General features: G+C 35.0%; 1 protein-coding gene across 3 annotated transcripts; it reads left to right on the plus strand.

The window, feature by feature from the left end:
• Positions 1–3,546: 3,546 nt before the first annotated feature.
• LOC102594606 (E3 ubiquitin-protein ligase PRT6-like) lies at positions 3,547–26,073 on the plus strand. Of its 3 annotated transcripts, XM_006338965.2 has the most exons (21): positions 3,547–3,898; positions 4,613–4,714; positions 5,788–6,903; positions 9,455–10,132; positions 10,220–10,656; positions 10,806–10,946; positions 12,615–12,858; positions 12,967–13,674; positions 16,407–16,607; positions 16,743–17,404; positions 17,748–17,799; positions 17,884–18,487; positions 18,631–18,839; positions 18,933–19,468; positions 19,592–19,696; positions 19,764–19,830; positions 19,937–20,014; positions 21,975–22,043; positions 23,120–23,223; positions 23,310–23,439; positions 25,756–26,073. In XM_006338965.2, exons 1-19 carry the CDS (start codon positions 3,839–3,841, stop codon positions 23,192–23,194), a joined length of 6,144 nt encoding a protein of 2,047 aa, XP_006339027.1. In that variant the 5' UTR covers positions 3,547–3,838; the 3' UTR covers positions 23,195–23,223; positions 23,310–23,439; positions 25,756–26,073. The 3 variants fall into 3 exon arrangements, with proteins under 3 accessions (XP_006339027.1, XP_006339026.1, XP_006339028.1); XM_006338964.2 differs by having other exon boundaries at positions 9,455–10,656; XM_006338966.2 differs by lacking the exon at positions 4,613–4,714 and having other exon boundaries at positions 9,455–10,656.
• The last annotated feature ends 688 nt before the right edge of the window (positions 26,074–26,761 follow it).

Here is a 26,761-nt window from a genome sequence, read left to right on the forward strand (position 1 = left end):
TATATATATGCCACATGTCATTATTTAATTCGCTACTTTGACACGTTAATGACGAGTGTAATACACACATCTTATATCTAGCTAGTTGTCAAAAAAGTGTCAATATGACACAACGGCTCCTACTTAAGGTGTTTAAAATGAATAAGGCCTACTTAAGGTGTCCAAGTGAAAATTGATGTCAACTTTAGATGACTACCGATGAGTTAAACCTTAAATTAATACAAATATTTCACCATTTGGCTCATATAATAGTTATGAGTAGCTTATAATGCATATTTAAAAACTCATGTGTTGATTAATAACGAATAAATTGTTATGTATATGTCATTGCTATGCAATGAATAATAATACAAGATATATTATTTAAGGATATTTATTACTTAAAGGACATATCCTTATATTTAATCTTTTTATTGGTGTAATACATGTATATTGTATAAAAAATATTTTCTAGACCCTTCAACTAAATACGGTATTATATTATTTAATATAAAGCTTGATGTTGAAATTATTTTTCCTAATTCCTCCTTTCAAACGATCTCATTATTTTTGAGACAAAAATAGACCAACCAATTTAATTGTCTATTAGTAACCTAATAAATAGGTGGCACATAAAGCAAAACAGCGATAGGTTTTTGACAACTACACTGACCATATAATAATGCAGCTGGTTCTTTAATCAAAGGTATCAAGTTTTAGTTTTGAATATAATTTTTTTTATCGAGAATATTTTCCTCCAAGTAAGATCTCTTACAAAGTGAATTCAAAATAATTGGACCCCAATAAAAATATCGGACATCAAATTAAATTTTAAACATTTTGAATTATCAATTATTGTGACTTATACTATTTTTTACATAGTTAACAAATATATAAATTTCATTTCAAAAAGATTTCGTGCGCAAATTTTCGATAAAACTTAAATTGTTTGACTCTCGAAAAACGAAAAATGTCACATAAATTGAGACATAGAGAGTAGTTCAAAACAATGTGGAAAAATAAATATAAACTTTGAAGGAGTTATAACAAAATATTATTAAAAGTGTGACAAAGAATTATGTACAATACAACAAAATAATACGATAAATAAAATACAAGAAGCAACAATTAAAAACCGGATGAGTGATCCTATGACTACTAATAAGCGGTATGATGCTCTGTTACACCTATTAATTTTCTATCTAACTTTGTGTTCTCCTTGACCTTATATATATTGAAGATGAGTTATTATTGGAAATTTTTGTTTTGCAGCAAAAACAATTTTTAGTACAAATACTCATTGAAGAATTTGTTTTGTACCAAAAATATTATGTTAAAAGAAAATACGCAAACTCATCGATGGCCTCCTAAAATTGGTATCAAGTTTCACATAGACACCTCAATTGGACGATGTTCATTTTATACACTTTAAGTAGAGTCCTATTATGTCATTTTGACACTTTTTGTTGAGTTGACATATTATGTGTGCTACACTTACTTTGAGCGCGTGAAAAGCATAATTTTTATGATTTTTTTATTTCTTCTTCCTTCTCTCTCCATATACCACCACCTTGCCACCATTGTATATTCAACTTTCTCCTCTCTTTGTCATTTCTTGATGTGGAAATTTAAGAAAGGACCAAAATATATCTAGAGCATATATCTTTTTCATGATATCAAATTTCTCCATCTAATTTTTTCCATAGTTCCATTGTTGGAAAGTTCGCCGAATTCTTCAAATGTTCGTTGGTCTATTTTCATCTCTCTCTATTTAAGTTATTTTTTTCAGATTCAATTTTTGAAATACTAATTTTCTACTTCTCAAAGCTTTTAACTTTTTCTATTTTGAAGAACCCATTTCAAGTAAATTCATAAATAGATCTAATTTTATCATGGATAGTTTTTTTTGGGTACTTTGAAACTTTCAAAACGAGCAGTTTCAACGGTGAAGGTAATTGAAAAAAAAGAGAGGACGAATTTGAAGGATTGAAGAGATGGTAATAATATGATAGTTGGATTGTGGGTATTTGCTTATGACCCAAATTGGTTATAATAGGTAGATTTGAAGAAAGAGATGGTAGTAATGATAATCTTCAAATTTGAAGAAGAAGGCATCAAGGTAATACTGGTTAGAGGAGGAGATATGGAAATGGTGAAAGATGAAAATAGTGGAGGAGAAAAAGAAAGGTGTTAGTAGATTTTTCCCCCCTTTTTCTTCTTTATTGAAAGGTAATTTTTAAAGTAATTAATTAATTAATTACTTTAAAAATAATTTTTTATTCATAATATATTTTTTTAATAATTATTTTTTATATATATGCCACATGTCATTATTTAATTCGCTACTTTGACACGTTAATGACGAGTGTAATACACACATCTTATATCTAGCTAGTTGTCAAAAAAGTGTCAATATGACACAACGGCTCCTACTTAAGGTGTTTAAAATGAATAAGGCCTACTTAAGGTGTCCAAGTGAAAATTGATGTCAACTTTAGATGACTACCGATGAGTTAAACCTTAAATTAATACAAATATTTCACCATTTGGCTCATATAATAGTTATGAGTAGCTTATAATGCATATTTAAAAACTCATGTGTTGATTAATAACGAATAAATTGTTATGTATATGTAATTGCTATGCAATGAATAATAATACAAGATATATTATTTAAGGATATTTATTACTTAAAGGACATATCCTTATATTTAATCTTTTTATTGGTGTAATACATGTATATTGTATAAAAAATATTTTCTAGACCCTTCAACTAAATACGGTATTATATTTTATTTAATATAAAGCTTGATGTTGAAATTATTTTTCCTAATTCCTCCTTTCAAACGATCTCATTATTTTTGAGACAAAAATAGACCAACCAATTTAATTGTCTATTAGTAACCTAATAAATAGGTGGCACATAAAGCAAAACAGCGATAGGTTTTTGACAACTACACTGACCATATAATAATGCAGCTGGTTCTTTAATCAAAGGTATCAAGTTTTAGTTTTGAATATAATTTTTTTTATCGAGAATATTTTCCTCCAAGTAAGATCTCTTACAAAGTGAATTCAAAATAATTGGACCCCAATAAAAATATCGGACATCAAATTAAAAAACACACACAGTCAAATACTATGAATAGAATATTTCTTCTCCACGACAAAAAAACTAAAATAATATTTTTTATTTTAAATGACAAATAGTGTTTTTCTTTATTTATTAATAATAAGGAAAAAGAAGAAGTGTCTTGAAACCTTATGGTAGACGTATGATCTCTAGATAAGCCATATTCACAATTAAGCCAACACTTGACTATCACTTTTAGATCAGATTTGACAATACGCGTTCAAAAATAATTTAAATTTTGAAAATTAATTTTAATTTTTGAGACATTCATTCATAAAACGTTAACTTTTTTTATGTTAAATAAAATAGGGATAATTTCCAAACATAACTTCAATTTAAAAATCTCAACTTCAAAAACTTTATTTTATTATGTTAAATATTTTATTATGATCATACGAAAATTATGTTTATTTTATTGTTCATGTTAGTAGAAAATGGTTACAAGTAGCGAAGTTGTTGGCCTTCCAAAAGGCTAAAAAAGTCGAGAGTAAAAGCAAGTAAGCAATTTAGGCTTTTATCCAAACAAAAAAAAAAACAACAAAAGAGTATTATTGTATTACAGATCGTTCTAGAATTTTCAATTTTACATATGCGGTTGATGAACTTCAATTCTACAAATTCAGCTAGGGTTTCGAAATTCAAACTTTAAACTGACAGTACAATTGAGTAGAAATTGGTGGAATTGTGAATTGTAATTGCGCCGATTGGATTCGGTCACTGTTACAAATGGAAACTGACTCATCGCCGGAGTCGGATACGCTCACTCCGATGGAGCGTATTCTTCAGGTAATCGATTTCTTCTTCATAGTTTGTATCAGTTTGCAAGTATAACATTTGATCATTTTTTTTTTTTTGAAAAAAATTGCTTTTTTTAATGTTGAACAAATCAAAAATGTTTTTTCTTTTGGGTTTTGGATGTCTCTGTGTGTGTGGATGGGATGGAGGCTTTGTGATTATTGAAATATTGTTTAGCAGAACAGTACATTTCTGTTAAAAGGAGAGGTGAATTTTTTGGGCCTTTGTATGTGTGATTTTATGTTACTTAGAGTCTGCACCGTGCTTATTTTATCTGTAAGAAGAGGGAATGGACTTTGCAATATCGTTAATCTACGTAGAGGACTCTATCTATGCTAGAAGCAATTTTTTTTCTTATGTCCTAGTTTTAAGTTTCTGAATGGAAGATTCAAGAATTGGTGTTGGGTGGGTGGGTAATCACATTTGTGTAATTGGTCATAACTAATGGAACTTATTTGGCTGAAGCTGATTTACTGTTAATTTTATGATTGAGAATTTACAGTAGTCTTGTACTTTGGAAGTTGAAGGATGGCTACACGGAGTGCAGGATTTTAGGTAGCTAAAAAGAATAGTTTTATTTTTTTTTGGGTGGTAATGGTGATGGTGGGGATTATTCCTATGTTTGAAGAGTCTGCATGCTTTTGAGGTTATATGGAGACTTAAAATTGTTTAACGTTCAATACTTCTTCTACATTGGTCTTGAAGTTTCACCAGTTATTACAACGGAAGATGGTTAACGAGGAGAAGCTTATGTTATTGGAACAAAGAATCAGACGCTCATCTATTTGGAGTAGAGTATTCATAATGGTGAGTGGTACGACAATTAAAGGTTCTGCAGGTGAAAATGGGTGAAGCATATCCAATATTTGATGATTGATATGGAAGAAAGATTTTGGTGGTAAAACAAAAGTTGTATGATTCCATTGTCACTATCTAAGATATCATTTAAATGGTGATACTTAGACAGACTTTTTAATGTTTCAAAATTCTTGGGCTCATAAAATTGATCAACTTGTAATGAGGTCAGTAGTGGTCAGAGGCAAATAAGAAGAACACCTTTGCTTAGACACGGTGCTTTTGAGGATAAGGAACATAGACATAATCACAGGATTTGCAGCCTTCTCCCCTATCCTTTTCTCTTTTATATATTAGAAACTCATTGATCCAGAGAAGCAAATGATGGCCTACATGTTTTATTACGATGGTACTTGTTGCTCTCTTAGTCTGTGCTGCCTTCTTGTTAGATGATATCAATTAATCAAGCAACTATGCTGCAATCCCAAACTAGTTAGGTTCGGCTGGATGAATCCTCTATATTTTTTCCGTTCTATTCTCATTTCATTCCAATAGCAGTTCTTATTGGATGACATATTTAGGAAAAATAGCTTGGTACAAAGTTGGTACCAAGTGCAAATGCTTCCCTATGACTTTCGTGATTTTTTTGGTTCAGTACTATGCTTGCCCTCTTCCCATTCATAGAACTGTGCAGAATGCCCCTTTGATTGTCTATCCCAAAATTATGTTTTCCTTTATTCCCTTTGTTTGGGGTGGGGGAGCGTTAGTTGATGTGATTTTGTTAACCCTAGTTATATATGTTTTAATTGTCGCGATTAAAATGAAAATCACCACAAGGATGTGGTATCTTGCATTACCCAGATTTTTGATAGTAAAATTCTTCCATTTCTAGTTTTTGTACTGTGGGAGGAATATCAATAAATAGGACAAGTGAACTTGTCATGTAATCCCTTGTCCTCTTGTCAGATGCTTGACATGTAATCCCTTTCATCCCTTGTTGATATTTGTATCTTTTCCCTATTTGCTCTTGGTTTAAGAAGGGGGAATAATGGATCTTGACATGTAATCCCTTGTTTTCTTATCAGAGGCTTGACATTCTTGGAGTTCCTGCTGAGAATTTGGAACAACTACAGCCTGGTTTAGTTGCTTACGTGAAGAATAATAAGTCACAAATAGCAGAGTTGGTCCCTGCACTTTTGCCTACTAATGAGGAGGCAATGGAGATTATTACAGAACAACAAATGGAGTCTCCAAGATCCACGGTCAGCTCAAGCGTTAATGTTAAAGATTTATTCCAAGAAAGTATGGATTGGATACAGTGGTTGATGTTTGACGGTGAACCAAGTAGAGCTCTGGAGCAACTGGAAGACACTGGTGAGCGTGGTGTTTGTGGGGCTGTTTGGGGTAACAATGACATTGCATATCGTTGCCGTACGTGTGAGCATGATCCAACATGTGCAATATGTGTTCCATGTTTCCAGAATGGAAACCATAAGGACCACGATTACTCTATTATTTATACAGGTGGTGGTTGCTGTGATTGTGGAGATGTTACTGCGTGGAAACGTGAAGGATTTTGTTCCAAGCACAAAGGAGCTGAGCAGATTAAACCTCTTCCAGAAGAGTTTGCAAACTCAATGGGGCCTGTACTAGATTTATTACTGTCTTGTTGGAGGAAAAGGCTTCTATTTCCAGATAGCATCTCTGGGAGAAATCCTAGAAGAAATGATCATGCTACTGAGCTCAAAATGGTTACAGATGAGTTAACATCTGCAGTGGTGGAGATGCTATTGAAGTTCTGTAAGCATAGTGAAAGTTTGCTTAGTTTTATCTCTAGGAGAGTATCTTGTTCAGCAGGCTTACTAGATATTCTTGTGAGGGCAGAGAGGTTCATGATCACTGAAGAAAATGTCAAGAAGATTCATGAATTGCTGTTGAAATTGTTGGGTGAACCTCAATTTAAATATGAATTTGCAAAAGTATTTCTGAGCTATTATCCAACTGTTGTGAATGAGGCAACAAGGGAATGTAATGATTCAGTTTTCAACAAATATCCACTACTATCAACATTCTCAGTGCAGATATTTACTGTGCCTACTTTGACCCCGCGTCTTGTGAAGGAAATGAATCTTCTACCCATGCTGTTGGGATGTTTAGGGGACATATTTGCGTCTTGCGCTGGAGAAGATGGTAAATTGCAGGTAATGTTGTATGATAATTATACTAAACTAAGGAGCATTATATTATTGTGCGAAATGTGAAGTTCTGATATAAGCTTGTTTATATACTTTTTTTCCCCTGATAAGAAACATGTTTATATACTCGTTAAATTGTAATAGCTTGTTTTTTTTACCCTCTTTCCTTCTACGTTTAGACATGTCTAAAATCTCCCTCTGTAGTTTATGTACTAAGACGGTGAACCGCGGTGCAATAGTAAGAATTGCTGTTGTCTGACCAAAAGTGTCATGCTACAAGCTGTGGAAAGAGCCTCCTGCAGAAATGCAACGCAAGGCTGCACACAATAGATCCAATATGGTCCGGTCTTTTGCTGGACCCGCAGATAAGAGGATCTTAGTGCACCGGGCCGCCCTTTAGCTTATGTTACTAAATAGTCTGGTCTTTGTTCTTGGATGGAGATGTATGTATGATTCTTCTGTAAGATTTTTGTATATTTGGTGTAGACTTCTTCTGCGATCTCCACATAACTCCACATAACTGCTCTGACTTTTCCTATGCACAGATAGATTAAGGTATTAATTACGTCAAGTGTAAAAGCTGGAAATGAAGTCATAATGCTCAATTTCCTTTAATAAGTTGGAATCTGAATACATAAAATTGTTTTAGTTTCTGCAATATGTAGACAAGTGCATGAAATGAAGGCCATTAATTCCTGCACATGAATTTGTTTTCATCTTATTTGAACAGAATAACCTTGGATTGCCAAGTTTAGTTTTTAATCTCCTATGTATTAATTGACCTAATGATCAAATGCAATTTCTTTGCTTTGCTCTTTTTTTCCTTCTTTGGATCAGCTGCACAACTCGACTATTCTACAGCGTACCTCATACTTCCACTAGTCCTCAATGCCGGTTAATTACGAATCAAATTCTTTTTTATCTAGAGAGTTTCTTTTCGTTAAATGCATTGAACTCTATCTGTTGGTATCACACTAATTTTTGGAAACTTTATATCCACCTGAAAGAACAAAACACAAAAAAGTGAAATCCTATCATCTTTGTCGGAACCTCGCCGGAAAATCACGATCAATAAAATAGTCCACCATACCAAATCTACCACAAGAGAAAGAAAAAGATTTTTTTTTAAAGATCTTATGAAAACCAAGAAGGAAAAAAAAAGTGGAAGAAGAACAAGGTGTGTGTAGAGTGTAGACTGTAGACCATAGGTAATTTTTATTTATTTAATTTTGTTGAAAATTAGTTTTTTTTCTTATACTTTATTTTCAAATTATTATTTTACACCTAAATGCCACATGTCCCTTTTTAATTAGTCATCATGCCATGTCATCCACAAGTGTATTACACTTTAAATTTTAGTTGATTGTAAAAAAAAAAGTCAAAATGACACAACAGGGCGGCCCTACTTGAGGTGTCTAAGTGAAAGTTGGCGCCAACTTTATGGGGCTGCCGATGGGTTCCGCCTTTTATTTTGATATACTTTTATCAAGTAGTTATCAATACGAGGAATATCAACTTTAGAGTGACTTTCTTACCAAAGATCAGGCAGATAGAAGTAATCATGTAGCTTTTTTGCCTATGTTGGAATTCAAAGTGGTCTTCGTTCTAACTTTATCAACTGTTGGTGACACTTTTGGCTGTGAAATTTCTTATTTGTTTCAATGGTACAGGCAATAAAAGCAATACAAGCTAGTATTTAACATATCAACTGCAAGTTCTTGTGAATTAGGAGTTTTTTCAATGGGTCATCATATCTTTCCCAAGGTCAAATGCTCTTTAGTGCTATGTGTTTGCGTGTGAATAATTATGTATAGTCTAAGTTTAGTTTGACGATTTACTGCTTAATGAGTTTTCTGAAGCACTCCTTTGTCAGATTATTCACCATTGGGGTTTCTGATGTTCTTTATTAGCCTATAGAATATGCTTCTATATTTGTTTGGAGAGACGCATGACTGATTGACTAAGAGGAATTTTCAAGTGCTCGCCTCTTGGTCTTATTTTTCTCTGTAACAGAGTAAATGTGTTGATGGCAATGTCTAGCAGGTCATCTGAGCATATATTGCTCTTGATGTAGTTTATCTGGAAGTTAATTGATGATTGGTGTATGACTTCAACTTAAGAGAAATAATGAAAGAAAAAAGGTGCATGCTTGTAAACTTACCAGTTTAAAAAAAAAAGAAGGTGCATGCTTGATGTAGGTGACATAGTTTTCTTTGAGAGAAAATGTGCATGCTTGCAGATGCTTAGCTTTGCTTCTTTTCTTGGGCTTACTTCTGCCAATCAAAGAAGTATGCACATCCGAAATATATGAATATTTGATATGAATTTTGTTTTTGTAGGGCCTTGGGCTCTTTGCAAATGAACAACTAGTTTTTTAAATATTTTTAAATAATTTATTTGATAGTTCTATTCAGCGGTGACATAACTGGTTTTGTTTGATTTTTTGCTCGTTCTACCTAACTTTTATGGTCTTGTCAGTACACTTTCATCGTTAGTGGTATTACCATATTTATGAATTGCCAGTCGTTGGTTTGCTAAGGTTTGCTTGGTTATTCAGGTCATGAAATGGTCAGATTTGTACGAAACTACTCTCCGTGTGGTTGAAGACATTCGATTTGTCATGAGTCATTCTGTTGTACCTAGATATGCAACTCATGATCGACGAGATATATTGAGAACATGGATAAAACTATTGGCTTTCGTGCAAGGAACGGACCCACAAAAAAGAGAAACTGGCATTCATGTAGAAGAAGAGAGTGAGAATATGCATTTGCCTTTTGTTTTGGGTCATTCTATTGCAAATATTCACTCTCTTTTGGTGGGTGGTGCTTTCTCTATTAGTACAGAAGATGCTGCTGATGCTTTCTTCAACACACACACAGAAGATTTTGAAGACCAAGATAGCCAAAGACATGCAAAAGTTGGAAGGCTATCACAGGAAAGTTCTGTATGCAGTATGGCTGGGAGGAGTCCATTAGAACATGCATCCAGGGTTCCTGAAGTAACATATGATAGTTCTCCAATATCATCATCTGTTTTATGCTTAACATTCGAGTGCCTGAGGGCCATTGAAAATTGGCTGATAGTTGATAACACTTCGGGAGCTCTCCTTCACATATTATGTCCAAAAACAAGTTCTACTCCTGGCAATAATTTCTCTATGTTGAAAAAGACACTTTCAAAGTTTAGAAGAGGCAGAGAAATGTTTAAATCTCAGAGTCCTCCTTCAAATGAGGTTAGACTCTTGACTTCTGCTGAAGGTTATAATAAACAATACTCTAATCCTTCCCTGAATGGTCGGACTACCTTGGATTCTGGCCAGGGTTCGGGCCAAGAAGCAGCTTGTCTTGGTGGTCTTGATGACAGTATGCTGGAAGGAGATAATGCATCTGAATTAGAAGCTCTGCGGTTGCTGAGTTTGTCTGATTGGCCTGATATAGTATATAAAGTTAGTTTGCAGGATATATCTGTTCACAATCCGTTGCATCGATTACTTTCAATGGTTTTACAGAGGGCACTAGGCAAATGCTATGGGGAGAGTGCACAACCAGTTGCTAGTTCTGCTAAGTTGTCATCTTCTGTCCATTATGACTTTTTTGGCCACATTCTGGGAGGCTACCACCCACAGGGTTTTTCTGCCTTCATTATGGAACATGCTCTTCGGATTAGGGTGTTTTGTGCTCAGGTTCATGCTGGAATGTGGCGTAGGAATGGTGATGCTGCTATATTATCCTGTGAGTGGTATCGCTCTGTCCGCTGGTATGTATATAGTTAAATGTGCAGTCTTTATTCATGGCTCTATGATGAACAATAGTGCATTTCTTTGTTATGCTAATATATATGAGATTTAATCTTTAATATTCCTTTGGATAGTATTAAGCCAATATCTTTCTAAACATTTTATGCAGGTCTGAGCAGGGTCTGGAGCTTGACCTCTTTCTGCTACAATGCTGTGCTGCACTAGCCCCTGCTGATTTATATATCAGTAGAATTTTAGAACGTTTTGAGCTATCAAATTACCTATTGTTCAATCTTGAACGTCCTAGTGAGTATGTGATTCACATTTCCTTTTTACTTTCATCGACGACTTCCATTTTCATCCACTATGTGATTGCTTCCAGGGATCAAGTATAAAACACTATTTTCTTTAATTTGATGATGTATGTATACCATCAGTACATAAGGGATGCTCTTGACCCTTAGATTGATCATCGTCAGAATAATCATGTTCCATAATTTTACTTAATTGTGCAACAGTAATCTTTGTGGTTAGTACTGGCCTTGTCAATTAGTCTTGTTAATTGATATACAAGTTCACCTATATTAAACAGTGGCTAAATCCTTGTAGAAAGAAATCCTTGATAAATTACATCTTTCCTGACATTTTTATGCAGCAATTCCATTTTGAGAAAGAGGTAGTGAAAAATATCGATGATTTTATATATTTGAGATTTTTTATGAAGTTTTTGTCTTTAGAATACATTATTCTGATGCCTTTTCTATTAATATTATAGGACATGCACATGTTTTTTTTTTTTGATGACAAGGGAAACCCGCAGCCGCTATCCTTTGGGAGCGCACAGGGTAAAACCCTCGCTCCTATGCAATAGCTCGCAAACCACATAGGAGAGGTAACCCGCACTAGGCCAGCCTGGTGCGACGAGCTCGACCCAGAAGGCAAACCCCTTGCTTTCGCTGGCAAGGGGTTTCAAACTTGAGACCTCCAACATGGAAGTCCCAAGTTCGAACATGCACACGTTACTTATTTACATTTGTTCTTTCCAGAATTTTTTATATTTTCTTACTGGTACTTAAATAAAATCTTCTCCGACAACAAACAGGAAATAACCTAGGAAATGATAGAAGTCGTTGTCGTGCCACTGCTCTTGTTAAAATTTGTAAGTTCTGTAGCTCCACTGGAGCCAAAGATGTTAAACTGTGTCCTATTTCATGGCAGAGGTATCTGCACAATCCTGAAACTTAAACAAATAAGATAAAAAGAAGATTAGACAATAGCTAGGCCCTAAGGACATACTTGTTATAAGTAAATTCTCCTTTGAAGTGTGTGTGTGTGTGGTGGGGTGGGGGGAGGAGGTAGACATTGAACCTTTACTTGATATTAATATAAAAATATGTAATACATGAAGGAACGGGACATGATAATGTACCTTGTATGCTATGTTATAGTTGTACCTACTCGACTCTTAACAGTCTGCGTACTTTTCCAAAAAGTTTTTAAATCATGCCTGTAGAGATCATTATACATGTTTGGAAAAATCATATATCTAGGGATGTGTTTAACATCTACGAGTTGCATCATCCTTAAGCATTCACATGACTTTGACGATCTAATAAAAAAAGGAACTCCTTTTAAGATAGTTTGCTGCAGGGTTTTTGTTTGCCCTGAAAAGAACTGGGGTTTGGGTTCGTAGAGGGTTTTTTAGTTGCTACTTGCTACTATATACTCTCTTTGAGATGATTGATAGTCTTTCCATTGAGCTATTGCTGGACATGGGCATGAATTGGCTAATATGCTTACGGTTAGATAGACTTAGAAGATCTGATTCACATGAGATCTGCATTGTATATTTTGATTGGCAGTGTACCTTGTTGTATGTGTTTAGTATTGATAATATATGATGCTTTGGAACCTCGCAGGTACATTTCCCATGCATCTACTACTTGCTCTGTCTAATACAATTCACCATTCTTTCTAGGTACGAACCCACTTTAGTTCAAGAGATGCTTACTCTTATTATTCAAATATTGAGAGAACGACGGTTTTGTGGGCTAACCTCAAGTGAATGTTTGCAAAGAGAATTAGTATATAGACTATCAATTGGTGATGCCACTCATAGTCAGCTGGTGAAGTCTCTTCCTCGTGACCTATCCAAGATTGATAAATTTCAAGAAGTTTTGGACAAAATAGCAATTTATTCAAATCCATCTGGCATGAACCAGGTTTATTTCTGATATTTGGTTCATACTTAATCCTTGTACATTTCCAAGGGAAAACAATTTGATCATTTTTCTGTCCTGTGATATTTCCCAATTCCTTATCTATCACAGGGTATGTACAAACTGCGGTTGCCGTATTGGAAGGAACTGGATCTGTACCATCCTCGTTGGAATTCGAGGGATGTGCAAGTAGCCGAAGAGAGATATATGCGTTTCTGTAATGCATCGGCATTGACCACTCAGCTTCCAGGATGGAGCAAGATTTATCCACCACTTGGTCGTATAGCTGAAGTAGCTACCTGTAGGACAGTCCTCCAAATTGTCCGTGCTGTTGTATCATATGCTGTGTTTTCTGATGCATCAAATGCTTCACGTGCTCCAGATGGTGTTCTGTTAAGAGCACTGCATTTGCTGTCATTAGCATTGGATATTTGTCATGCACAGAGGGAATCTGGTGAACATAGTTGCTATAATGGTGATGTTATTCCAATTTTAGCTCTAGCTTGTGAAGAAATATCAGTGGGTAAATTTGGTGATCAGAGCTTGCTATCTCTTCTCGTTTTGTTAATGAGGAAACACAAGAAAGAAAATTACTTTGTGGAGGCTGGAATGCTTAACCTCTTATCTTTGGTTGAAAGTGTTCTGAAGAAATTTGCTGAACTACAACCTGAATGCATGAAAAAACTGCAAGATCTTGCTCCAGATGTGGTCAATCAGTTATCTCGATCCTTTCCAAGTGGTGATATGAATAGCTTCAGATCATTTTCAGACAGTGATAAGCATAAGGCTAAAGCTCGAGAGAGACAAGCTGCTATGCTGGTGAGATTACCCAAGAGAAGTTAATGATTTGTTGTTCAATAATTTGCTAAATACGGATAATCTATTTTTTGCTCTCTAGACAATTAACCTTAAGTTGTTCATTTTGCTGCTGTGTTGTGTTTGGCTGTTAGCTATGTATCTTATGCCTTGAGAAGTGGAGATTCCTTATTTGGCATACAACAAGGGAGGGATAGCCTAATGGTAAAGACCGGCATCCAACCATAAGGTTTGGGGTTCGAGTCACCATAGGCACAAAATGGGAAACATGCAACCGTTGGATTTCTAGGTAGAGGGTTTGGGGTGGTGGTCTGTACCAAATAAAAATAATAATTATCCTTATCTGGACAGGTTTTGGCATTCTCCATGTGTAAAATTTATAAGCATGTAATGTTGAAACATAAACTTAGTATGCTCTACCTCAGATTGGGAATCCTCATGGATTAGAAGCCCCACATGTATATGACAGAAGAGATGCTGAAAATGTGTGTTGGAGTTGCCGCGCTTAGACTCAAGAGTGCAAGGATATATGCTAGGATGACTGACTTTTTTTTTGGAAAACAGAGGTCTAATGTCAAGGTAACATTATTTTGGATAAGAACAGAGAATAAGGAAATAAGTAGAATTTATGTAGCAACAAATGATTAGAAGGGTTAACATAGGTGGGAAGTCCTCCATCTACTTATACAAGTGGAGTCCATATTATTCACATGAAAATAAATAAATAAATAAATGGAGGCCTAGTCAATTTCGTCTTATCTAACAGAAAATTTTGGCACAATTCCAGTTTAAGAAAAAATCTTGTGTTCATTTTTAAAGTCATTTTTTTCTTCTTCTAGCAGCATTGGATGAAACCATGCTTAGTATAAAATTCTTTATATGACAGAGAAGAGTGATGTTACTGGAATGAAAATAGTAGGGTAAAGTGTAAACTACATTGATCTCCCCTCTAGTTTGTTACTATCACATAAATATACTCTCTCTTGTGTAAAATCACATTCTTCCCCGTTGATGACTCTTGGCTGGTGGAGTTAAATTTGAGTCTATTGACTCCATTATGCCTTACCTGGACTATAGGCATATTAATTTTCAAGTAAAATGATAAGCTACAAATTCAGCAGCTGATTGATGAAGGTATCCATTTTCTTAACTCAGAATACTTATATTAATATTTGTGTCTCAACAAATGAAATTACAATGACAAATGAAAAATAATACAACTTATTCTAGATGAAATAGTATCCCTACTTAAAGTATTTACTGAGCTATGGGTGGGGGTGGGGGTTGGGGATTAGGTGAAAACATTGGAGATGTTCTCACCAATCTCTCGGATGTAGATTGAGAATATTTTTTTTCCCGAAACTGGTAACTTGTTCATTGAGAGTATTCTGCCAGTCTCAGGTTGAACCCCCCATAGTAAATTGGACTCCACTACTTAACTGTAGAAGTGACCCCTAATTACAATGTGACATGCACAGATGCCCTTTCTATCTTATATCTTCTTACAAGAAATCTAGAAAGTTTCAAGTTCAAATCCTAGTGGAGAAAAAAATTACTTGGTGATTTCTTCCCATCTTTCCAAGCTTTGGTGGACAAAGTTATCTAGTACCTGTAGTAATGGAAGGTAGCAAACAGGAACCCGTGGAATTAAGCGTGTGCACAAGCTGGCTTGGACACCATGGTTATTAAAAAAAATGTTCTGCCTCACTGGTTGCTGAGGCAATAAACCTATTCCATTCCCCATGAAGTAGGATACATAACTTTATCCTGCAATACATCAAGGCATATACACGGGAGAAGGAGGATTCTGAACCTATCAAACTCTACCTTTTTAGTGTTATCACAACCACATAATTTAATTAACAGAAACTCACCCAAACTGCACAAAACATTAGTCTTTTATTGCAAACAGGTAACTGTATTTATTAAAAAAATATGATTGCAAATAACCTCCTCCATGTTTCCCAAGAAAAGGTGTAATGCATAACTGTGTCTATGACTTGCTGCTTTATCCACCAGCTAAGGTAATGCTAGAACAATATCTTTCCCTGTGATATCTTGAACAAGTTACTAGTCATTAGTCTAATGTGGAAATTGGAAATCAGAATTAAATTATACCACAGAGGAAAATATTGTTCTGGATAAGCACCCAATGGTGTGGCTTTGTGGTCCATGGAGTTGGAGAACCATGAGGTCACATTTTGAAGTTCAAAAAGAGGCAAAAATGCTAAACGATTTCCTTCCATCAATGGTGTGCAGAGTTACTCAGTACCTAATGGAATAGTCAAGGTGCATAAGTTAGCCGAACACTGCTGTCAATAAGAAAAGAAGAAATTATTGTTCCAGATAAAGGTTAGATAGTTGGTACCTGTTTGAACCTACAACATGCCAAATATGGTGACAAACATGTACAAATGCATATGACCCCATACAAAAGCTCTTCGGCACTAAAAAGAATGATGTGCTGCAATGTAATTTTCTCCCTAAAGTTGAAGCTGGCCTGGTTTTCCTTCTGTAATTAGAAGCGTAAATTTAGAAAGTTTTGTTTTAACATATCATATATTTAGAATGTTACTTGTTTCATTGTCATTATAATGTATACTTTCCATTGTGCTATGTTGCCATACCATAGTAGAACCAGAGAAAATTTAATCCTTCTGTTTTCAGTTGATAATACAGGGAGAGTCTTGTTTGACTCTGTCACTTTCTCAATGTATTCCATGTCAAATTTACAGGAGAAGATGAGGGTTCAACAATCCAAGTTTTTAGCAAGCATTGATTCCACAACAGATGTTGCGGCAGATGATTCTAAACATGGCAAAGACTTGTGCGACTCAGATGGTAGACCTAGATCTGAAGAGGCTACTCCTGTTATCTGCTCTCTTTGCCGTGATCCAAATTCTAGAAGTCCTGTATCTCACCTAGTTCTTCTTCAGGTAGGTGGCTCTATTTATGTGTTACTATCAATTTCTTCTGCTTGGATATGACTGGTGATTTATCTGATTATTGAACTTTAATTTATCCCCTGATAAGTGGAATAATACTTATTTCATCTTGCTTCCTGAAATAAGAAATCCAGGCTTCTCAGTTGCACCAACAGAGGTCCTCCTTCATGGGAACAAACTCGCCGCCCTGGGAAAGAGCCCACGTCTTGTGCCAAACAAGTGCCAAATATTTCATCTGAAAGGAGCAATCTTTCAAGAAGTTCAGAAATTACTTCATCATCTTGGTTAATGCAATTAATCCAAAATAAAGTAAATGAGTTTGCTTTAGAAGGACAACCTAAGGAAGTGGAAGCATTTCTGGAATATATCAAGGAAAAATTCCCCTTAATGAAGAACATTCAACCCTCTTGCGCATCAAGCACTGTAAAGAAAAAGACATCCTCTTCCTTCGAGATGCTAGAAGAACACATGTACTCGTTGATTTGGGAAGAAATGGATGCTAATTCACGGAACTGGGATCTTTTAAAAAATGATAGGAAACTTTCAGCTTTGGGTGATAATGGGAGTGCTGAGTCACTTCTGCTTGGAAGATACATTTCTGCTCTTTCAAGAGAATGTAGTCCTTCTGCATCAACGAATAGCCGCAAGGCACAATTGGAGTCAAGTATGCTGCTTCCAACATACAAGGGATTTGGTCCATCAGATTGTGATGGAATATATCTTTCATCCTGTGGGCATGCTGTGCATCAGGGATGTCTTGACCGCTATTTATCTTCACTAAAGGAAAGGTATTAATTTCTTAACTCAAAAGAGGGTGCGTTGCCTTGAAAGCTTTGGTTTTAATCCATTCCTTTTGTTTTTGTACTTCTGAGACCGTCTTGTTTGACCACTGAAGTGAATGTCTTAAGCCAATATCAATTTTTCTGATTTGGCGGAATTCTCTTTTCTTTGTAATAGGGTTGTTTCCTTTTACTGGCCATGCATTTAGACTACTTTATTCTAGTATTTCCTTCTCAAACTTAAATAGGTTTCTTGTAACTTCCTATTTGGATGTGTTATTGTGTTCCATAGTAAACCTTCCCTCCAATTCTGCAAGTTTAGGGCAGTAACTGTCTCATATCTTTTATGCAGATATACCAGACAAATTGTTTTCGAAGGGGGTCATATTGTAGATCCAGATCAGGTAAAAAACCTCCATTCTAGTCTTACTCTCTGCTCTCTGATGGAGTTGATACTAAATTATTTTGTCATTTTTGCTGTTTTTCAGGGGGAGTTCCTCTGTCCTGTATGCCGTGGACTTGCTAACTCAGTTCTGCCAGCATTACCTGCCGAAACTAAAAGGTCAACACCGTCTCTTTCAACTGGTCCATCAGATGCTGTAGGCCTTTCAACGCTTCGTTTTCAAGAAGCTTTATTTCTCCTGCAAAGTGCAGCTGATGTTGCTGGAAGTAGAGAGATTTTACAGAGTCTTCCACTTCAGCAATTCGGGCAGATGAGAGTAAATCTTGATTATGTGGTTCGGGTATTATGTGAAATGTATTTTCCGGACAAGGATAAGATTTCAGAATCTGGTAGGCTTAGTCACTCTCTGATTTTGTTCGACACACTCAAGTACTCCCTTATGTCGACAGAAATTGCTGCTCGATCTGGGAATACTTCTTTAGCTCCAAACTACAGCCTTGGTGCTCTGTACAAAGAACTCAAATCTACAAACTGTTTTATATTTGCCTTATTACTAAGCATTGTACAAAGCACACGGACAAAGGACTCACTTACTGTCCTGTTGAGGTTAAGAGGAATTCAGCTGTTTGTGAAGTCTATATGCTCAGACATTTCTGCAGATGAGTGTCCAGATAGTCCTATTGTTGGAGGTACGGTTCCTGCTCCATTAGTTGCTTTTTGTGCTTCAATTATTTTGTTAAGGATAAAACTTAGATTCTGGAAACATGGATATAGTGGTAATCGATGTCAGGGGAATGTAGAAGCAGTTTATGATTGTTGGTGTGCTTTGCAGGTAATATGCAAGACATCTTGGAATTTTCTGAGACGGAATTACAGTACCCTGATATTCAGTTCTGGAAACGATCCTCTGATCCAGTTCTTGCACATGATGCTTTTTCATCATTAATGTGGGTTTTATATTGCCTCCCGTGCCAATTTTTGTCGTGCGAGAAATCATTCCTGTGTCTTGTTCATCTTTTCTATGTTGTCTCTATTACTCAGGTTACCACATATTTTCTTTGTTCAATTGTTGTCTCTACTACTAATTAGTGTGTTTTTTCTTGAAGGTGCTAAGTCATTGTTTTTTCTTTTCAGATTGTAATTACCTATAGCAGAAAGCGACAAAGTAGTTTGTCTATGTCAGGATGTAGTGATTCTCTAGTTACAGACATCTATAGAATAATCGAGGAAAATGGAGTGGCTTACATATATTTTGATTCTAATCATATTGAAACGCATGATGTCAAAGATGCAATCCGTAGCCTAAGTTTTCCTTATTTAAGAAGGTGCGCATTGTTGTGGAAATTGGTTCGTTCTTCTGTATCAGCACCATTTAGTGGCGGCAGTAACATATTAGATGGATTACCATATTCAATGGGTGAAACAATGGAATGTGGGGGAAACATACCAGTTGAGTTCAATGAGATTGAAAAGTTGGAAAAGTTATTTAAGATTCCCCCACTTGATGATGTTATTAGTGATGAAATAGTACGTTTTGTGGTTCCAAGATGGCTGCGTCATTTCTCCAAGCAGTTTGAAGCTCGCACGTTGAATGGTGTTATGTATTCTACCCCTGCAGTCCCATTTAAACTGATGCTTTTGCCTCATCTTTACCAGGACCTCCTACAGAGGTTGGTTATATACATGCATGAGTATTGTATTTGACTTGTCTACTATATTTGTAATAGTATCCAATTTGTCTACTATCTTTGTATAACCGTTGAATGTTTTGGATACGTTGGTGCTACTTTAAGGTATATTAAACAACATTGTCCAGACTGTGGAGTTGTTTTGGAGGAGCCTGCATTGTGCTTGTTGTGTGGTAGACTGTGCTCTCCGAATTGGAAGCCATGCTGCAGGTTCAAGTGCATCTTTTATTCTTTTGATAGTCCTCTTAATTATGTCTGACATATTTGATTTTACCAGGGAAAGTGGGTGCCAAACACATGCAATGGCATGTGGAGCGGGTACTGGGGTGTTCTTATTAATCAAAGTAAGTGGTATTTCATTTTTGCTCTTGTATTTTTGTCTTGATCTTTTTGATGCAATACCGTCTTTTAGGACAAGTAGAATGACTTTTACTTATCCTTTCACTACAGAAAACCACAGTGTTACTTCAAAGATCTGCTCGTCAGGCATCATGGCCTTCACCATACTTAGACGCATTTGGTGAAGAGGTAAGTCAGTGGTTTAGCTATCTTTTGCATGGTATGAAAGGGGTTTTGATTGCAGAAGATTTGTGTTTGGTTGACAACAATTTTGTTCTTAATTTTCTAAGAATATGGAGAAGGGGAAAAATAGATTGTTTCACCTAAGGAGAGATCACTGAGTGTCTCAAGAATGTCCTTCCAAATTGGAGTCAATTCAATTAGGCACTGGAGTTGTTTTCCCTGTTTTTGTCCACAAACTGAAAGTAGAGTTGGAACTGGTCATAAATGGTACCTCTTTGTAGGTATCTGCTGACAAAATCATTTTTCATAATTGACCATAACACGTCTCCCCTCATCATCTCCTTTCTCTTCCATCTTCGGCAATGCCAACCCCTCTGCCCTCCCTCTTGGCATTCTACTTCCTCTCCAACCCACAACCCTAAAATGCAACCTAACATCCATCTTCTTTTGTTATTTCTCTCTGTGTGTCACCAATGAATATATCAACTTTTGTTTTGGGTGGGGGATCCATCTTAGAGCAGAAGGGCAGACTTTGCTTTATTTGTAGGTAGCCAGCCATATCTTGTTTTCAAATTTCACCCAAAGCCCAAAGCTGTGGAGCAACAATTATTGTGCTATTTCTTTTATATTTTCTTCCATCTTTTCTTTTTTGGTGCGATGCTAGAACTTAGGTAGATGTGTCGTGAAGAATGAGAAAAGTGATTTTTTTTACAAGAAGATGGTTGTATACTCTCTAACCACTCCAAACTAGTTCCCAAAAATTCTAGGAAAAAAACAACAAAAATTTGAAATGTGAAATTCTTTGTAAACTTGATATGTAAAAGGTTCTAATTGGGAATCCTTGAATTCGGTGATTTTTGAAGCCCTAATTGGACCTAATGGTTGGTCGGATATGGATATTCTTCTTTTAATTGCTTCTAATTTGAAATTTGCTATAAAGTGGGCAGGCAATCAGGCAAGTCCAGTTTGTTTTGGACTTCAATTTTGGAAGTTGAATTGTGGGGTCATGTATTTATTTTTGAATTATAGCTAAATCCTTAATTGTTTTGAAAGCCACCTAATGGCCATCTTGCTACCTTGATAATCAGTTCTGCAAGGTTTTATTTGTCAAGAAAGGTGTTTGGGGTTTCAATGGTTCATTCTACCCCTTAGTATTTTTCTCACAGAGCTAACTGTAGTTTACTTGTTTGTCACATACTTTTATATCATTATTTTCTGTTCCACTCACATTTCTGGCACTAATACGAGAAGCGTTTTAACAGTCACATAATATGTACACGTAAATTGTACAGTGAAAAAATATATAATTTTGTTATTTTTAAAAGAGTTTATACTTCCTAGCACAACATTGAAGTTTAGTTTCTATTTTGAAGTTTGCTGGCTATTTTGAGCCCTCGAGCTCAAAATGTGAAACAATTACAATAGGTGCTTTTATATAAGAAACGTTGCTTTTCAAAATAGCACAACGAGAAGTCAAAATGTGAAACAATTACAATAGGTGCTTTTATATAAGAAACGTTGCTTTTCAAAATAGCACAACGTAGAAGTTTAGTTTCTATTATGAAGTTTGCTGGCTATTTCGAACCCCCAAGCTCAAAATCTGAAACAACTAAAATAGGTACCTTTTATTTGAGAAATGTTGCTAGCTAAGGTTCTTTATGCCCACAAATCGACCTCAACATTTTTATTTTGATTACTTATTTATTTAGTTTTATATTTTGAGTTAAAAAGAAAATTGGCCCGGGTCAAGTTTGTTTTAGGAATGTCTTTAGAGTTTCCAATTTGTGACAGTCCAACTTAATCTGTTTAATTTCTTAGGATCTGATGGATAGTGGTTACTTTGCTTCTGTTTTGTATTTCCTTCTTTTTGTGGGTCAATTCGAGACTGGTGTGGGTAGACATACATGCACAGTGCTATGGTCTTTGGTTATCCTTTTGGATCTCAAAACTCTCTTTATACATGCAGGATTCCGGAATGAATCGTGGGAAGCCATTGTACCTAAATGAGGAACGCTATGCAGCCTTAACTCATATGGTATAGAAAAGAACTTTGCATAATTTACTGCTGCTGTGACTGAGTTTCTCTTATTGTGCTATTTGTTAGGTGGTATGATTAATGTCCTTGGAGGGAAAAACAAGAGAAGGGGGTAAAAAGAAATGCTAATGATCTCTGGAGGAATAGAAAAGTAGAGATTCTTCTTTCTTTGATTGTCTTGGGTTAAATGGAAAAAAGCTGTTAAAGGCATTGAAAAAAGTAGTATAGCTTAAAAATCTAGGGTTAATTATATACTCCACGTGCATCTTTGAGCTTTGAAATGTCTTAAAGAGTGCAACCAGTGAGCCACTGCTTATGGTACCTCCTTTGCTTAGACGGTTAAAGGCTCTTTCACCAATATATATGTTATATGTCTATGTATCCCCTCGGTCCCATTTTATGTGAAACTCTTTCCTTTTGTCATTTGTTCTAGTAAGAATGACACTTTTCTGTATTTAGAAACAATTTTTTGAAGCTTTCCATTTTACCATTAGTGAAATAATTTATAGAAACAATTTAATTTGAAACTTTCATTGTACTCTTAATGAAATGATTCATAGCCACATAGCTATCTGTGACATGTTACATTACCAGTTTTTTCCAAACAAAATAATCCGTGACATGTTCTAGACCACAAGTTTCAAAAGTTTTTTTCTTAAACTCCATGCACAGTCGAACACTATCACATAAGTTGGGATGGTGGGAGTATCATTTACTGAAAATTGAGCAGGCACGAGCCATTTTTTCCCTTTTGCAAAGTTCATGGTTCCTTACTCTCAAACGTACCTAAGCTAAGCTTATTGTAATTGCATGTCCTGCACTATGTTGTCTTCTTATAGCTTTTACTTTTCTTATTCCCCTTCACGGTATCAATTGTCTTCTTCTTTGATGTTAGTTACTATCTTGATTATCTTTATAATAACAAGGAAGTTTTGTTCCTGTCTTCTGAAATCTGAACGAGCATAACTATTGCTTTAAATAAGACGTTGTAATCTGAGAAACAATGGTTCACAATTATCTTTATTACGTAGCTCTAGTTGTAGCAATTTGTTGATTTGTTTGAATGGACATTGTAGGTGGCTTCTCATGGACTAGATCGGAGTCCAAAGGTGCTTCATCAAACGAATATCGGCAACTTTTTGATGCTTTAGCTCAACTTTTTTCACAAGGTTTGGTAAAGGTTAGTTCAGGATCGCCAGATTCTCTATATATGTCTTCACTTACTGACAGGTAGTTTATCTTTTTACCTTATTTGGACCCATGCAGGTTAACTAGGCCCATGGAATTCGTCTAAGATGATAAAAAAGTTATCAACTGTCCAGTCCCGAGTTTTGACTCAGACACAGCATGTTCAATGTTCTGCGATCTGCTACTATTCAATGTACAGATTATTAAGGTTAGTCTGTAATTTCTTTGTTTTATTCTGATAATTTTTTTTTGCTTTAGATGTAGTGCAATGCAAATAGATCAGTTTCATTTGCTTGTCTTGGCGGCAGGGTTTTCCGGACAGTTCCTTTGTATGATTGTTCGTGATTAATGTTTCTTAAATTCCTTTGTTTAATTCAACTTCAATTTACTTTTCCTGATATTTCTGTTATCAGTTATCACTGTGTTAATGAAGTGTCTGAGCTTGCTGATAAAACGTAAGATGAGTGCATTAACACAATGCTAATCAAGTGCCTAAGATTTTAAAAAATGGTTTCCAACAATTAAACTCCAGACTCAGCATCAAAATTCCAGGTGGAACCTCAAAATTGATCAATGAGATTTTACAATAAAAAATGCAATCTTGGGTAAGGACGGGTCTGGTGTTTGGACTTTCTGCATAGTAGGGACTTCTGGCAACTCTCTTGAAAAAGTCAGGTAGTAGACCAACTCGGTTCTGAATACCGGGATATTCGGCATCCTCATCTGCTAGGTTAAAGTTGTACATGATTTTAGCGAGTACTTGTGTCAGATAGAGTTTGGCAGGAGTTTCTTTTTTTGTGGTTTAGTTTGGTTAGAATTTGTATGTCAATTCAAGGATAAGTGATTACTCTAGGAATTCTCAAAAGTATCATCTTTGCCGGGTAAAATGTTAGATCAATTGATTTGAAGAATAGTTTATGGTTGATGAAAGAACTGAATGTATATCCTTTTGAGGCTTTCAAATGATGACCAAAAGATACATTAAAATCTATACAAATTGCTTTGTCCCTGCTTTGTTTGTACTGTTCCGCATGGTGGGAGGGAGACTTTTTAGGGGTTGTTTGGTTTGAATATGAGTTATGATGGGATAAGTTATGATTGGATAAGTTATGTTGGGATTAGTTATGATGAAATAAGTTGTCCTGAGATTATTTCGTATTGAGTGTTTGGTTTGTTGTATTCAAAATAATATATATTGATAAATTTTAAGAACAAGTTGTTTGTTTACAAAATTACCCTTCATTTTATTTAAACTTTTTAAAATTTTTCTTTTGCGAGCTTTAGTTATTCATTTTTTAAAATAAAACTTTTATTTTATTTAACTTAAATATTTTTGTTTATGTATCCCCGTGATAAGTACCATGTGTATTTAAAAATATAATTTTTTTCTTATTTAGCTTAAAATAGAACTTCCCTTTTAAGTTTGTTAAAGAGAAGAAAAATTATGAGAAATCAAAATAAAATAAACATAAGAATTAGTCAAATAAATTTATAAATAAAAATTATATTTATATAGTGTAATTTTTTAATAGAAAAATATGTATAATTATCATAAAAATAAGGAGTTGTAAATATTATTATACATGGTATTAAAAATAATGTAAATATACATAAATGTGAAAAATGATGTATAAAAAGGATTTAAAGGAATATATTTGTCATTTACCGATTTTATCTCGAGATTACTATACCACCCAATGTGAGGGATAACTTATCCCGGGATTACTATACCACCCAATGTGAGGGATAACTTATCCCGGGATTACTATACCACCCAATGTGAGGGATAACTTATCCCGGTACTAATTCATAATCCTAGGATAAGTTATCCCAAGCTTTAATTTGCAACCAAACAACGAAATAAAAGGTACTTAAAATTTATCCTGGGATTAACTCCCCTTATCCATCACACCAAACGACCCCTTAGATCTTTAAATTTGCAATTCATATTCAAGTTACCTTTCTCAAAAATAAATAAATTGCAATTCATAGTAGGATCTTTAGTAATCCAAAGAATTGACCTGTGGAATCTGATAAATGACTGGACTACACTGCATCAGCCCCTCTGCATGTCCTACTTCCCTTTCTAAAGTGATGGTAAACGTTTGAATCACATGAGGTATTTTATTTCTTTCCACTCCCCCAAACTAACCCCCAGCTAAGTCAAAAGAATTCTAGCCCGAAGTTCTGTTATGTTAGTTACTAAAACAAGACAGCTAGAATCAGTTGAATTGATTTTGGAGATAAAAACGTTCTCTTATGCACTTTCCAGTCATATTTTCTGCTAAAAATGTTGCTGATGATTAGGTTCTTATTGCCATTGGCTCCCTTTGATTGTTCTCTTTTCTGCATCTCGCAGGCACCTGATCCGTCCTCTCATTAGTTTTTCCTGTCTTTGTTCTCCCATCTCCTTTTTTTCAGAAGGAAAAGGAAAAAAAAAAGCAATTTCCTTGATGGTTTAGATGTTCTAGTTTATAGAATCTTTTTGAATAGTTTTTGCTAAAGTATAGAACATCTCTGGCAGATAAGTAGGCATTGACGTCTGTGGCAGAGAAGGATTTGCTTTTACCAGAATGGGACGTTTCGGATTCCATGAAAGTTACTTTGGTGGTGGAGCGGCTGTTTTTTCGCTCTTACTGTACAGACATTGTGAATAAAGTGTGTTTTAATCCATCAAATTTGTCTCCTTAGAGGTGTAAATTATAGTCTAAGCAGGCATATGACACACAAAAACACAGTTTACTCTGAAGATGTAAATTGAGATCTAATCAACAGTATGTTGAAGAGCACCAAGGCTTTTGAGTTGCACTTTCATATTATCTAAGCTTACTTTTGCACTGGTCCTCACAGTTCCAACTAGTTTATCTGTCGTCGAATTTCTGGAATTCTTAAATTATTTATGCTCTTTGATCAGTGAGGTCGCACGACTGTGGCCGGCAACGGAGGTTGCACGATTTTGAAATTGCTCCTAAAAATAAATTTTCTTTAGATGTTCGTTTTAACTCAAAAATCATTTAACTAACAGGGTATTCATTTCTACTAGTTTTGCCAAGAAAGGATTCAATAGTAGTGGATTTTATCAAGAGCTAGTCTTCCAGGATAAAAAAGAATGATAAATATATAGTACAATGTTTTTATCATTTAATCCAATAACACATAAATGTTGGTTAGGAACAAATTTGACAAATAAAGATAACTCTCGAATAGAGTATTAGATTTTAGAACGGAAAGATATAGCGCATGAAGGTTGGTTAGGACCAAATTCGATAAATAAAAATTACTCTCCAATAGAGAATTAAAAATTAGAACAGAGATTTATCACAGTTGAATGTAGGGGCGTGCAAAAATCGAATCGAAAAAAATGTAATTGGGTAATTGCTATTGGGTTATTGGGATAACGGGTTTTTAATGGTTTTATAAAAAAAAATTATTGGGTTAGCGGTTTTAGTATTGAGTTATTGGGTAAATCGTTAACCCATTAAGACGATAGTAAGTTACAACTATATTATCCTTCATAAATATTAAATATT

This window comes from Solanum tuberosum, unplaced genomic scaffold, assembly GCF_000226075.1.
Source record: "Solanum tuberosum cultivar DM 1-3 516 R44 unplaced genomic scaffold, SolTub_3.0 scf00008, whole genome shotgun sequence".
NCBI lineage: Eukaryota > Viridiplantae > Streptophyta > Magnoliopsida > Solanales > Solanaceae > Solanum > Solanum tuberosum.